At 46.1% G+C, this 15250-nt stretch overlaps 2 protein-coding genes and 1 long non-coding RNA gene across 4 annotated transcripts; 1 reads left to right on the plus strand and 2 right to left on the minus strand.

Annotated features, from left to right (window-relative positions):
- LOC8155729 lies at positions 1336–4554 on the plus strand. 2 transcript variants are annotated; one of them, XM_021464015.1, is made up of 4 exons: positions 1336–1504; positions 1596–1774; positions 2898–3829; positions 3925–4552. In XM_021464015.1, exons 3-4 carry the CDS (start codon positions 2900–2902, stop codon positions 3958–3960), a joined length of 966 nt encoding a protein of 321 aa, XP_021319690.1. In that variant the 5' UTR covers positions 1336–1504; positions 1596–1774; positions 2898–2899; the 3' UTR covers positions 3961–4552. The 2 variants fall into 2 exon arrangements, with proteins under 2 accessions (XP_021319690.1, XP_021319689.1); XM_021464014.1 differs by having other exon boundaries at positions 2898–4554.
- On the minus strand, positions 3874–4914 carry LOC110436613. Its single transcript, XR_002454421.1, has 2 exons — positions 4710–4914; positions 3874–4590 (listed from the first exon to the last, which is right to left on the minus strand). It is a non-coding gene; the product is annotated as an uncharacterized LOC110436613 (long non-coding RNA).
- Positions 7507–8957, minus strand: LOC8155537. The gene has a single exon (XM_021464075.1). It carries the CDS (start codon positions 8434–8436, stop codon positions 7897–7899), a length of 540 nt encoding a protein of 179 aa, XP_021319750.1. The 5' UTR covers positions 8437–8957; the 3' UTR covers positions 7507–7896.

Raw genomic sequence — 15250 nt, forward strand, 5'->3', positions numbered from 1 at the left:
CATCCCGGCGCGGACGGAGAGGATGGAGCCGACAGGGCACTCGTGCCAGCAGAGGTCCTCGATGCTGCGCGTGACCTCCTTAGCTCGGCGGCGGCGCGGTGGCGTTGAGGGGACGCTGGAGCGGCGTGGGATCGGACGACGAAATTAGGCTGCCATGGGCTCGACCTCGGCATCGGTGCGGGCGAGGCCCCCGAAGTCGTGCGATGCCCTGGTGGCATAGATCCAGTCGCACGGGGAAGGGTGCTGGCGCTCCCAAGGTAGCGGGGCTGCTGCGCTGCGGCAACTTCACTGAAGACGAGGACAAGCGGTGACGAGAAAGCCACACGGGGCTGGCTCGGGCTTGGCTCCAGGAGAACGGCCAATTCGGGCGTTCAATACTGGCCAGGCTCCAGGCGTACGGTCGGCTCTGGTTAGCCAGGTCCCAAGTCTAGGACAGCCAACCAAACACCCAAAAATTGGCCCAAGTGAGCCATGGACAGGTTGGGGTGCCAACCAAACACACTCTATAAGCTCTGTATTGCTTTTGACACTCAATTTAGATGTGGAAACTAGGGCAATACTCTAAGGTGGAGCATTTGGGAAGGCCTGAGCAGCACATTGAGTGCATCATGTCTTGTTGCACGTGGATTCACACGTACTCTCCATGCTGTGTCTCTATTTCGCGCCTATGAGAAGCCAAGCCAACACCATATATGCCCGGTGGCCATGCCACGCCGATGACCTTGCATGGCGCTGTGCTGTGCGACAGTTTCTCGTCGCCAACACCAACTGCTGCCTGTTTCCTCTCCCAACGGGACGGACACGTATGCTCAGCCAGCAGTGATCGGCACCGCACCATCATCGTGCATGCTCGCTCTCCTGTAGCCCGTTTGAATTCCCCCGCAGCAGCTGCATGCCAGCCAGTCGCTGACGCCGGTTTAATTTGACCGCACACGCAAGCACCTGCACCGCGGGGGCAGCAGCGAACACCGCTGGCTGCGACACTGCTGCCGCCCGGAGGGCCCACGGGTCAGTGGCTAACGATGCACTGCACCGCAGCCCAGCGGTCTCGAGGACGTGTCGTTTTTCTCCCGTCGATCGACCGCCGTCTCTTGTTTTCACCGAGCCGCTCCTCCTCCTCGCCTCCTCCTCGCCTTGGAAACCTTCCCTTTACCCCGTACGTCCGCACTCCTCGATCGAACGCGGGGCGGGGACGCCGTGACCTTGGTCCTTGGGTTGGGGTCCCGCTCGCCAGCTGCAGAGTCGGAAGCAGCTCCCCGTCAGGCGCCGTCACCACGCGCGGCTTTCTTCCTCTTCTGCTTTCCGTCCTCTCACTCACAACGGAATAAACCCCTGGCCCCCCGACGCCCTCGCGCACCCGAGCGCGGAGCGGCGGCTCCCAACCCTCCTCACGCCACAAGACGTCTCCGTCCTCACCTCCAAGGGCAGGGCGCAGGGGCACGGCGTCGGCCTCTACGATCGAGCTTCACCCTTGCCTGCGGCGCAGGATCTGCCGTCGGTGACGGTGAGCCCCCCGCCGTCAAAGTTTCTACCTTTCTCACCATCTCTGACTGCCAGCAACCTTCACCCGTTTCGTTTGGTGGTCATGGTCACAGCACGGTGTCCGCAGCGGCATCCCTCCGACCGCGAGCGTCTTGCCTTCGCCAAGACGCACTGCCGCGTCGAGCCTGCACCGCGTCCAACTACACCGGACGGCCACCCTGCTCCACAGGACGCGCACAGCACCGGCCACGCCACTCCCCCGTCTGTGCGTACGGCCTCCCTCTAACCATCGGTGAGCCTTGCTCTGCCAAGCTCCGCCTTTTTTTGTTCCTTGGTTCGGATTTGGAGGACACCCCTGCCTGTTCCGGCCGGCCTCCGGCCCGGCGAGTGCCGTGCCCAAGGAACAACCCACTGTGGCGTCAACGAGAGCACCAACACACAGCCTTGCACGAGCACGAGCTCAAGATCACGCGCTCTGCCTTCCTGGCCACTGCTCCATCGGCAGAACCGCGACCTCGCGAAAACCTTCCGGTGAGCGCACGACCAAAAGCCCTTCCTTTTCCTCTGTTGCCCTCCTCCCCCTTGCAAACACAGCCGGGAATCCCCGGCCATGACCGCGCTGGGGCGCAGTGCGTGCACGCCGCGCGAATCATGCCGACCACGTGCCTTGGCCTCTGCTGCCCTTGCCAGCCTCGCCGCGACGCGCACGGGATGACCCGTGGACGCCGTCGCCACGTCAAGACCACGGCCATGCTCGCAAGCACAGCACACCCACGGCCGACGCACCTCGTGCACGTATGCCGAGCCCAAGCTTCAGCCTTCCTGCTGCCTAGCGGCCTAGCCTCACCCCCTGCCACACGCTCCGCACCATGCCGGCACGAGGTTGCCCAATCACCGCACGCGGGCGGCCGGGCGCACACACGCCCACCACCGAAGCTCCCTGCTGCCTCTGCTCCATCTCTCCCAGTCTGCACAGTGCACAGCACGCCAAGGCCACGCTTTCGGCGATTAGACCGGCCGAACCAGGGAGCGCCGTGGGTCTGTTCACGGACGGCAGCGCCCTCGGTTTTTCCATCCAAGGCGCCCTTGGTGCGCGCCTTGACCCCTTTGTTGCCCTCCGCGCTTGATCGTGGTGACGCAGCTAACCGTCGCACAGCCTGCACAAACACGAGCACCGCCGACACGGCCAACCAGTGCGACGCTGTTGCCAAACGAGCCTGAATGAGCACGGCAGGACCGCTCGGGAATTTTCACGAGCACCTAGGGAGCGCCCCGGTCTCCTCCTTACCTTCTCTTCTGATCGGGGCGTGAAGCCCAAAGGCCGGAATCAGCACCGTCCGGAGCCCACCTTCGCTCCTAGCCTTGGACTTTGGACTAATACATGCTTGCCGATTGTTGTTGCTTTTCTAAATCAGCTATGGCGCATCATGGCCAAGACTTGGGAGGAGCACCAGGACCTCTTGGCTTCGACAGAGAGGAAGAGCGTCTGGTTGCCATGGCAGCACTACCTTCACTGTTCTGTGTTCTTGTTAATCCTCGGGGCTTGATGGACAATGAGGAGCTCAAAAAAAGATACAAAAAAGTTGCAAAAGATGTGGAGAAAGATGATAGGAGATGTCGTGGTATCAAAAATCTTGATGATGCTATCACAGCTAACACAAGAGAGAGGCAAGCAACTGGTTTTGTGGTGGCAGCCAATGACACTACTCTGAGGGTCCTTACATGCGCCCATGTCATTGCCGACATTTTTACAGCAGACAACCATAACCAGTTCAATCTTGAAGAAGTGAACGCCCTGTTTAGGTTTGATGTTCACTGTTATCACCATGAGGTAAATGTTCGCACAAGGCTCATCAATCAGAAAATATCTGAGCGCCTCAGATTTCCTACTCAGACACGAGTTATTGCTCTGGATACTCAGAAGGATTTGATGGTTCTCGAGTTTGATGTTGGATATCTGTGTGACAGAGATGAGACAGATGTGGGAGGTGCGAGGACCTGGTGCGAAGCCATGCATCCAGTTATCCATAGAGCTGATGCAGATCCTAGCAAGATGCAGAAGATGGTCCTAGCTGGGTGGCCACCTCAAAGAGCTGGTTCTTGTGCCATTGGGCAAGTTTCCTTTTGTCATTGGACATATGATGCCATCACTGCGGTAAATTTTAAGGGATACACCATGAGGCTGTTAGAGATTCCTGGTATGGTAGCTGACAACGGATTCTCTGGCGCCCCTGTTCTAAATGGCGCCGGCCAATATGTGGGTGTTTTTCATGGTGTATTTAATCTTTCCACTGGATATGCTATATGTTCGCAGGATGTGAGGGACTTTCTTCAGGAACACAACGTGGTACGTTTATGTGATAATAATACATATCTGTTATACACTTATACTAGGTACTAACTGTGTTTAATTATTGTTCTAATTTGTATTGTTCGTTTCAGTTGGTTTGGGAGCCCAACGATGCCGAGGAAGCTTAGAGCATCTTTCGCCGCCGCCTCTATGCCTGCAGACGCCTCCCAACTGAAGCAGCTCTTCCCTCCGGATCCCGCTACCACCCGCCTGTTGAAGCTAGCTGTGTGAACTATGCACAGATGTCTTTTGCTCAAGTCAGCCGTGTGAACAATGTTGAAGCTACCTGTGTGAACTATGTCAGGACAGCTGTGTGAACTATGTAATGTCATTTGTGATAACTATGCTTCTGTCAGGTGTGTGAGAACCAAGTTAAATATAACCTCTGTCTGTTGGATTCTAATTTCTCTTGCCCTGTGTTGTCAACTATGTTGCGGTCAAGTTGGCCTGTGCTCTTTTCCTTTCTTTTTCTGAACTGTGAAACTTGCTAGTCGGGTCCTCACTGCTGGTGCACTGCACCAAGCAGATTCTGCTGCAGATTGTCATGCTGAACTTGCTCCTTTGCAAAAGCCATGAAAATTTCATTCACCTGAATCTTTCCTGATGAATGTTGTGCTTAATGACCCAGATTAACCCTTGAATTTTAATAACGCAAGCAAGCATTGTAAAGATTCTGAAGCCTGCTTTCTAACTAGATGTCCACGTATAACAGCTTGCATTTTCACCGGATGCTTCTGATTCAGGAGCTCTTCCCTTGCCTGTAGTCATGCAAATGGATAATGCCTTGTTTTTTTACGTTGATAATATATAAATAATTAATAACATTGGATGAGGAACAGCTAAGCATAATGCTAAAAGAGCAATAATTGCAACTTACAATGCAAGTGCTGCTGCCAGGCTGAAGATTAGTAGATGCAGACTCCAAATGATCTTCCTCAGGGTCTGCACTGCTTCCTTCAACAAGTGATGTGTTTTCCCCCTCCTTCGGCCCAGTTGATGAGACAGAAATAGTTTCATCTGGCTCTTCAATTAGTTCCTCAACTGCCCTTTCAGGTGTCTCTTCTGTTGCATTTTCTATTGTCCCTTCACCTGTATTTTCAGGCCTTGTTTAGTTCACCCCAAAAACCAAAAACTAAACAAGGCCTCAGATGTTGTCTCTGTTATTTTTTCAGCTGGTTCTTCGGTTGGTGCATCATTTTTTTTTTCAGCTGGCTCATCAGTTGGTGATTCAGTTATCTTTTGAGTAGGTAGTTCAATTGATTTTTCAATTATCTGGTAAGCTGGCTCTTCCATAAGTTTGTCAATAGGCTTTTCAATTGGCTTCTCCAGCAGCTTTTCATCAGAGTTCTCTTGATGCAGAGGCTTGTCCTCTAGCTTCTCTTGATGCATGTAGCAAACTTGCCAAGCCTAGCAGAGATTTTCTCGCTTGTGCGGGCGAGCCAATTTTGTTCTCAAGGTTCCAATGGCAGGCGACTATCAATTCGCCATGTCGTATTATTGAGATCGGCCAGCGACCTACATGTGGGCATTCAACAAGGCTGTCCATGCAACAATTAAGCTTTCCACCGCCGAATTGATCTTCTATCGCCAAAACAAGTGCATTGTTGTGCAGATCTAGATTCCCCCTTTGCTGAATTGAGCCCCTTGCAGTTAAATCGAGCCCCAGTCTTGCACAAACAAATAAACGAGTCTGTTGTGATCCCAACCATACCTTATCCCAGTAGATTGGTGTCTCATAGGGGTGCAAATGAGTGATGATTAGGTGCACCTCTAAACCTCTTTAGTTCAAATATTTATACTACTTCTCTAAAAAAATTAAGAAGTAGTACAAATATTTGAACAAAAGAGGTTTGGAGGTGCACCTAAAGGTTACCCCTTTGCACCTCTAGTGTCTCATGCGCTTGATTAAGATCACGTTCGGTTAGTCCGGAATGGGCCGCTCCACACGGGAATTGTTCTGACTTGATCAAGGTTATACAAATTAGCCAACTATTCTTAGAAACCATTCTCGTTAGGAATCGTTCGAGAAACCAAACGAGGCCTAGAGCATCTTCAAGAGTTATCTATTTTTTACTTAGCAAATCTTGTGATTTGCCAACTCCCACAATAATATAGGGAGTAAAAAAATAGCACCTCTCTAAGAGTTTGCTATTTTAGACTTGGTAAAATGAAAAAAAGAAGGCCCACAAGATGGTTTTTTCCTTGGGCGCTACTGATTCCGCGCGCTTCCCCTCCTCCCCTTCGCGCAAACGATTCTGTCGCCGCATCGTAGCTTCATCGATCGGTTCCGTAACGTCAGACCTAGCGTGAACCCTAGAAGGACAATGACTACCTATAGCGCTGGCCTTGCCCTAGTAGACGTCGACTACCCTAGTTGTGCATCCTAAACGCTGACGGCTAGGCTTCGCATCGAGGAGAAACGAAGAACAGCGGCGACGCGACCTTTTCTTCACGCGGATGAAGGAGGCGTACCCTTTTCTTCGCGCACACGGGGGAAGGAAATGCGTGAAGGTTTCGTGTGCACAGAGGAAGGAAACGTGGCGCCAGAAATCGTGATGGCAAGTTGATATGCCAAGTTGCTATTTTTACCAAGTTTATTTACCCAACTGTTGGAGGCAAATTTTTCTTGTTTTGCCAAAATTATATGGATTCCAAGTTATTTTGCTAAACTCTTAGAGATGCTTTTACCTTGCGAATTGATGAGATATAGGAGGAAGAAAAAGAAAACATGAAAGCTAGAGAACCAAAGAGATAGGAAACCTTGGTCATGCTCCATGCATCAACGGCTGGTTCGTCACCTCAGTATCGGTGTATCACGAACACTTGGGCCTTGTTTAGTTCACCTTGAAAACCAAAAATTTTTTAAGATTCCCGTCACATCAAATCTTGTGACACATGCATGAAATATTAAATATAGACGAAAACAAAAACTAATTACACAGATTAGCTGTAAATCACGAGACGAATCTTTTGATTCTAGTTAGTCTATGATTGGATAATATTTGTCACAAACAAACGAAAGTGCTACAGTACCGAAAATTTTTTACTTTTCGAAACTAAAGAAGACCTTGTATGGCAAACCAGGACCCAAGAAAAAGTTGCGCAGGGAAGAGAACTCTTGCTCTCCTTTTTCTGAAAAAAAAAACGGCAGAGGCTTGTACAGTCGATGGAGCTACTTAATAGGACTCCAAATAATAGGTTTCTCTATAATAGAACTCCTAACATTGCTTTCTCCTAAATAGGACTCCAAACGTTGTTCATAAGCTCTAATAACATTTCAAACTTTTTTTAATCAAAATTGGTAATTTAAAATACATGTATTTTTAGTTAATGACGGTATTGCCAATCCGCCGTCGAGCCCCCAACGGCGGCGGGCCATCTGCGATCTGCCTGGACATCGGGTTGCAGGCAGCACGGAGCACCAAGAGCGGGAGGTACCTGGCCGACATCCAATATTTACTACTGACAGGAAGCCATGACCATGGCCAGCCAGCACGGCAGCCACGACCATGCGCGGCATGGCAGCAAGGCAACAAGGCATCGGTTAATGAAAAGCCAGGAAGCTTACAATGTTTTTTTTTTCGTAACGTAGACAACCATTACAGTCTAATGACTAAAGGATAAAAAAGTCACTTTAGGAACAAATACAACAAGTATTTAGATAAGAAAAAAGATTAAAAAAGCACAAAATGTCATTACAGCTTATTACCAACGTTTAGAGTCTTATTACCAACGTTAGGAATCCTATTTCGGAGATGCCACACGATTAGAGTCCTATAATAACCATTTTCTCATTACCAGGAACCAAAGTTTCTACAAATAAAATTCTAGGCTTTCTAGTTGCTCATTAAGACTTTGAGAGGAAAGCTGTTAACAACGTCGTCCGTGCCCCAGCCGTCGCCGTTGCGCTGCTTCCTTTGGCTCACGGGACGACGGCGGCACGGCGCCCGGATGTGCCCCGGCGTCTGCCGCCTGTGCCCGTGTGCACGGTCTTCTCGGCTGCGCCAGCCGGGCCGAGACGCTTTTGCCTTCTCTTTACCCCTCGCACTGGCCGCAGCTTCTGATCACCAGACGAGGTTGTGATCCACGGCCATTCTCCCCTGCAGCAGCGGCCGGGACTCGCCGCGCGCGCACCGACGGAGGCCGCACGAGGCGACCGACGAGGACACGCGGCTGAGGACGTCGAGGAAGTGGCCCTCGTCGCAGGGGAGCGCGATCGGTCCGGGACCCGCCGGGAAGCCGTACTCCTCCTCTGCCTGCCGCAGCAGGTCCCGGAACGCCGGGTGGCCGAGGCGCGCCACTCGCACCACGAACCGCCTCGGCCCCAACGCCGCCCCGTCGCCGTCGCCGCCGCCTCGCACGGACACCGCGACGTGCCCCGCCGGAACCGCGGCGCGGGACCGCCACCGCCGCAGCGTGTGGCGCAGCCAGACGAGCGACGAGAGCGTGATCACCGCCTTGCACATGGTTGGAACTTGGAATTCGACTGGTGTTTGAGCGAGCCTTGTTTGATTCGCTGTGCGGAGGCTTGCTTTGCGATCGAGGGCGGAATGGCAGGGCCGATGGGGTGGGGTGGCCATATATATAGAGGTCGCGGTGGGCATCGGCCACTGGAGTTGCCGGGAGTTTCAGGGATGGCATCGTGGGTTGGGGGGATCTGGCAGCAGGGGTGCTGCGCGTGCACCAAACGGCTAGTTGCCTACTGCGAGTGCTGGTGGGTGAAAGTGATTTTCACAGCTCTATTTCACGTGGGACTCGTTCGCTTGTTTCTTTTTAATCGCAATGAACATTTATTGGCGAGATTACATGAATGCACCGGAGCTATTGACATTAACGAAGGGGAACAAGCACACAAACACATGCAATTTTCCAACGATCGTGGTTCAAATTCGCAACTTTCGGATGATATCCTCACTAGCTGTAAGATTGCTGCTGAACAATGGAGGTTCAAACTACCAAGAAGAAACAAGCAAATTTCAGATGTATGGTGCCTTAGTTGGGATAGTTCTCACTTGTTTGGCTTGACAGTACTGTCCAGGACAAATCTTTGGTTTTGCCATTATAGCAGCGGAGCACTGAGCACATGTCTTCTTAAACCCAACATGTCTGTTTCCGCATCTGCATCGTGTCCTTCTGTTGGGAATATTTTTTTATTTTTAGCCCATTTTTAAAACAAATTTCAAATTTAGGCCGTTTAGGAAAAAAATTTCAAAACTAGACCGTTTGGCCCCGCCACCATGCATGGCGGGGCAAATACACATGACCCCGCCATGCATGGCGGCGGGGTGCACTGGTGACGTGGCGCATGGCTGGCAGAGTACGCTGACGTGTACCCCGCCGTGACTGATGGCGGGTTTGCGCACCCCGCCGTGGATCATGGCGGGGCACGCCCAGGACCACTAAAAGCTCTTTCTCTCCCTCTGTCCTACCCTACCCTACCCGCGCCCGCATCTTGTTTAGTTTAAAAAAATTTGGAAAATCGGTACTGTAGCACTTTCGTTTGTATTTGACAAATATTGTCCAATTATGGACTAACTAGGGTCAAAAGATTTGTCTCGTCAATTTCGATCAAACTGTACAATTAGTTTTTATTTTTGTTTATATTTAATACTTTATACATATGTCTAAAGATTCGATGTGACGGAAAATCTAAAAAATTTTGCAAAATTTTTTGGAACTAAACAAGGCTGACAAGACTTGGTGGTGTGGTCACGTGAACATGCACGACCGACTCGGGAAAAGTGGCCGAACTGACCACTCAGGCCTTGTTTAGTTATGAAAAAATTTCGGATTTTACTACTGTAGCACTTTCGTTTTTATTTGACAAATATTATCTAATTATGAACTAACTAGTATCAAAAGATTCATCTCGCGATTTACAGATAAATTGTATAATTAGTTTTTATTTTTGTCTATATTTAATGTATTATGCATATGCCACTATACTCAATGTGACGGGAAATCTAAAAAATTTTGGGAACTAAACAATGCCTGAACTATGGGCGCAGCTTTATGGACATGATGATGACTACGGCTGCTGCTAGAGCTAGGCTTTGTCCAAAGCGACATGATGACCTTAAAACTCAAAAACTTTTCAAGATTTTTTATAATATTAAATCTTGCAGCACATATATGGAATATTAAATATAGATAAAAACAAAAACTAATTACACAGTTTGCCAGTAAATTGCGAGATGAATCTTTTGAGTCTAGTTACTCTATGATTGGACAATGTTTGTCAAATAAAAACGAAAATGTTACAGTACCAAAACCAAAAAAATTTCGCAACTTAAACAAGACCCTAGACTAGACTCCATGATGTGCTCAATTCGTACGAGAGGACAAACATGTCCTGTCAGCCTTGTTTAATTTCCAAAAAATTTGCAAAATTTTTCAGATTCCCCGTTACATCGAATCTTAGACGTATGTATGAAGTATTAAATATAGATAAAAATAAAAACTAATTATACAGTTTAGTCGAAATTAACGAGACGAATCTTTTGACCCTAGTTAGTCCATAATTGGATAATATTTTTCAAATACAAACGAAAATACTACAGTATCGACTTTTCCAAAAATTTTTGGAACTAAACAAGTCCAGCTCTCTGCCTCGTGTGCATTGCATTGCTTGGTACGTACCCCGCCATGATCCATGGCGGGGTAGCCCTAACCCGCCAGCGATCATGACGGGGTCCAGGTCAGCCACCTCGGCCATGCAGCGCCACGTGGCAGGGTCTACCCCGCCACCATGCATGGCGGGGTGCAGTGTTTTTGCCCCGCCATGCATGGTGGCGGGGCCAAACGGCCTAGATTTGAAAATTTTTTAAGAAGCGGTCTAAATTTGAAATTTGTTTTAAAAATGGACTAAAAATAAAAAAAAATTCTCTGTTGGCCACTCTGCCATGGACGCATGCCTTAGGGGCTGCCCCGCGCCTAAGAGAACACCCTCAATGCAAGCTCCCCCCTCCCCGCGTGGTGGTTTTGTTGACTCAGTCTCACCTCGACCATCAACCTGCATGGCGCACGGCAGCGCCGGCGTTGACCAAGATTAGGATTCACACACACCCACTCTATTGCTCATTTATGCTCTCTTTCATTGTTGCAGTCCATTCAGGTCGAGAGTGCAGAGTTCTTTATTACCCAGGTAAGGATCAACACACACGCCCGTTTTATTAATATTGTTCATGTTTGATCCCTTTCATTGTTGCGCTCCATTGAGGTTGGGTGTATGGCCAGCAACACCTAAGGTTGTCAGTTAGTTCACGTCGTGCTATGGCAACACCATCACATGTTTATATAATTTCCTATTTTTTTAATTCTTTCAGTTGAGGGTAACACCAATGCTTGGTAATATTGCAAACTAGGAGGATTCTCCATGCGTTGTCGAGGGTATGAAGGATGAATATAAGTATATCTCTTTTATTAGCATAATTGTGGATATTGTATCCATAGTGGATGATGTGTCCTGTTGATGTAGATATCATAATTCTTGTGCTAGTGAACTTAATGCAAATGATAGAAAATTGCTGAGGTGGACACCTTGCATGTCAAGAGAAATTGATAGTGGACTGCTGAGGTGGATGCTTTGCATTTTAAGAGAAATAGATAGTGAGGTTGATAGTGGATTGCTGAGGTGGACTCCTTGCATGTCAAAAGAATTAGATAGTGGGGTTTTGCTTTATAAGAGTTATAGATAGATTTGGATGTCTTGGATTGTACTTGTATATCCAAAAATATTTCAATTTTAGGCACTGTAATGGCTGCACACTTTATAATAGATATAGATAAAAAATAGTTACATCTGAGACGTATCATGTTTCCAAATCCATATTTAGGTGTGTGACCAACCTCCAACCAGCAGACAAAGCAGATCCCGTGCTCCAAGTTAGGGCTCGTTCGTTTAGCCATTGTTCCAGATGGATTTATTCTCGATGATCAAAAATAGCATAAATTCGTACAACATTCCTGGTGGGAATCATTCTAGACCTCCATTCCGTAAGAAACGAACAGGGCCTTAGACTGCTCATAGTAACGGTGCAACTGTATTCCTTGCCTCCAGCCAACAAACATGGTATGATGGCTCCACTTATGCTCTTTCTACTTACTGCTGCGGTATTGATTTAGGGATTCCACTATGATGCAGACTATACATAAAGAGAGGTAGATCAAACTCACACAGGCACTCAAATAGAGGTTCTGCCGTTATATTCAATGAAACAAAGACGAAATATCCAGTATGCTAAAGCTGAGTATGAACAACAACCATTCCTTCACTTCCCCAAAATATTGAGGATAGCCTTTTAATCACTTAGGGCCCGTTCGTTTACTTGGGAATGGGTGGCTGGAATAGTTTCAGCTGGAATAACAAGTCTATAGTAGCATCACCTAAATTTATTCCTGCTCTCAATCCACTCCAAACAAACGAGGCCTTTTAGAGCTGTGTATTCGCCCTTCTATCCGTGTACCCTTATATGATTCCGGCAAAAAAACATCCATTACCAGTTATTTTGTTAGATGGTTTATTTGCATATTGTCTATATTTAGGTTTCTTAAAAGAAATCTTACATCTGATAACTGCAAACTCGAGCTAAATGAATCAGAACTTTACGCAAAATGAGCTAAAGGAATCCAAACTTTAAGCAAAGTATTCCAGGTACCGTTCTCCATATATTTTTCTATGCATTTTGTAAATTATCCAGTGCATTCCGTGATCTAATTTGGGCTTCTGTTTTCCAGCAAGTTAGGTTTAGCGCTACCGAGAGGCAACCAGCACCAACGAATACTACAATAAATAACTTGATCAGAATGATGGCGATTCACTGGAGTCATCTCCAAAATCTCCCAGGGATCAGCAGTTCCACAACCATGGATTATTTCATCAGGACCAAGCTTCTTCAGCAGACAATTAAATAGAATTAAGAATTCAAGACTTCTCTTCTTTGCCTTCGATTCTATAAGATCCGGAATAATATCACTTTCATAGTATTTTTTCCAGAATGTGTGTTCCAATCACCCATGAATTTTGCTTGGCCGTCTGGTGGCTCATGGAAAAAACAAACAAAGGTGTGTATCCAGTTCATGAACTGCAGCTACCTCATGTTTACAAACATATTATTTGTTAGGTGCGTGCTTAGAGCGTGCTTACCGAAAAAAACATTGCATTATTGTTTCAAATACAGAGATATGTACAATAATAATAAGTAAATAGTTTGAAAAATGTTAGTTTCATCATTGGATGATTTCTATTACTTATGAATTTCCTAATTCTTCATTCATTACTCAGGGCTGCATATGGTAATAAGGTACATAAAAATGATACATTGATTCCCTTATATGTACCTTTAAATAATTCATATTTGTTCATTTTTTGGATATTTCTTTACTAAATGTATTACTTAATTTATCCAGGTCCTGCAAGACAACTACTGTTGTCACATAGGGTCTTTGCCACTGCATAAAAATCTGTTGTACATCACGTATGCTGTCACCTTGCTGCCTGCGCGGGGTTCCAGCTAGTTAGGCCCTGTTTAGTTCCCCACTCAAAATTTTTTCATCCATCCCATTAAATCTTTGGACATATGCATGGAACATTAAATATACATAAAAAAATAAACTAATTACACAGTTTGGTTGAAAACCGCGAGACGAATCTTTTAAGCCTAGTTACTCTAAGATTAGTCTTAAGTGCTAAAACCCACATATGCTAATGATAAATTAATTATGCTTAATAGATTTGTCTTGCAGTTTCCTGACGAGCTATGTAATTTGTTTTTTTATTAGTTTTTAAAAACCCCTCCCGACATCCTTTCGACATATCCGATGTGACACCCAAAAAATTTTCATCTCCAATCTAAACAGGGCCTTATATTACATTTGTGATTTCTGATGAACAGGGCATGGTCGCATGGAATAGAAACATTTATCACCGGCATTATACATGCAGGACCTGATGTCAGACAGCATGCAAATAATACAAATCAACATTCCTTCATCCCCCTAACCAAACCAAATAAAACACAAATATATATCTATATTCTGAGCTGACCAACTGCATGCCTCTCTATCTAAAAAAACTCTATTCCTACCTTCGTGATCTCATCTTTCTCAGCCTTCTCTGTAGCGCCTACAATCGAGATAGTAAGCTGATCACTGCAAGAAGAAAGACAAATTAGTCTTAGTTCAAACAAATGTGAATGAATGTCATTGAAATGTGTGGTTACTCAAGCTGACACTCTGCAAAACATTATAAAATATAAGCTGCTGCTTTTCATCACAGCTTATGTAAGAACTGATTGCATTTCAGCACAGGTTAGCTATTTACAACATTACAAGATAGTAAATTAGGGCCATACACTAGCTATTGACAACTATTGATGAGTTAGCTACTGACGAAAACAACTGTTCAGTAATTTCAAGAGATCAAAGGGGACACTTTTTTCTAATGATTTCCAGTGTTAATGGTAATGGAAGCAGCTTCTTCATTGAGATATATACATACCCTAGCGCCACAGTGACGAAGATCTCCAGCGTGAGTCCCCGCGGGGCGCGGTGCAAAATGCTAACCTGGCCCCTCACCCGCCCGGATTTGCAGGGATGATTTGCGTATCTAGCTACTCAATTAAACAAAACAAATAATCACAGCTTCCACTTAAAGAAACAAATAATCACAGCTTTCTTTCCCCTAATAATGCTGAAATCTTCTAAAAAAAATAATGCTGATATCCATGTGTAGTATCCGTATGATTTTTCTGGCATGCATGTAGGATTCGTACAAACCTTCGATTTGGACTGAAAGTTATGCCCTGTTTCTAGTGACGATCTAAATTAATGTTTAGGTGTGGCTTTAAAAATTGCTACTACAACATCGAATATACAAATAAGATATATTTAGAGACGACTTTGTTAAGTCAGTCACTTTGAAAATTGATTTTTACGGTTGTCCAAAAGTGATTTTAATATTTGAAAATCATTCTAAAATAAAACATTTTCATATGCCATGATAAAATTGCAGCTATCGCAAGATTTAATTTTCAACATCTGTCATAAGTATGTCCATAAGAATTAGATCCATTACATCCACCGCACATACATTTTCTTTATCGCCAATACCACAATTAAAAATTTATTACTTATAAAACTAAGGATAAGGTATTGTCCTTTTGTATTAACATATACATACCATTTTTTGGCTCTAAATAATCTCAAATGGAGAACTTTTCATCTACAAAGTTTTAGGTCACGTTGAACACTACAACTATGATATAGGGTTTGTCTTCATCCGAGATCAATTGGAAAAATAAAAAATAACATTTCAAAACCTAAGAAATCATATTTCTAGATGTGATTCTCTTGAGCTGATTGCTCCTGAAAATGGATATTTCTCTGTAAACGGTTTCCTTATAGAATCATTTTAAAATA

This window comes from Sorghum bicolor, chromosome 6, assembly GCF_000003195.3.
Source record: "Sorghum bicolor cultivar BTx623 chromosome 6, Sorghum_bicolor_NCBIv3, whole genome shotgun sequence".
Lineage (NCBI taxonomy): Eukaryota > Viridiplantae > Streptophyta > Magnoliopsida > Poales > Poaceae > Sorghum > Sorghum bicolor.

Coding starts and splice junctions, on each gene's coding strand:
- LOC8155729 (XM_021464014.1), top strand. CDS start 2,900: ATGGCGCATCATGGCCAAGACTTGGGAGGAGCACCAGGACCTCTTGGC.
- LOC8155537 (XM_021464075.1), bottom strand. CDS start 8,436: ATGCCCACCGCGACCTCTATATATATGGCCACCCCACCCCATCGGCCC.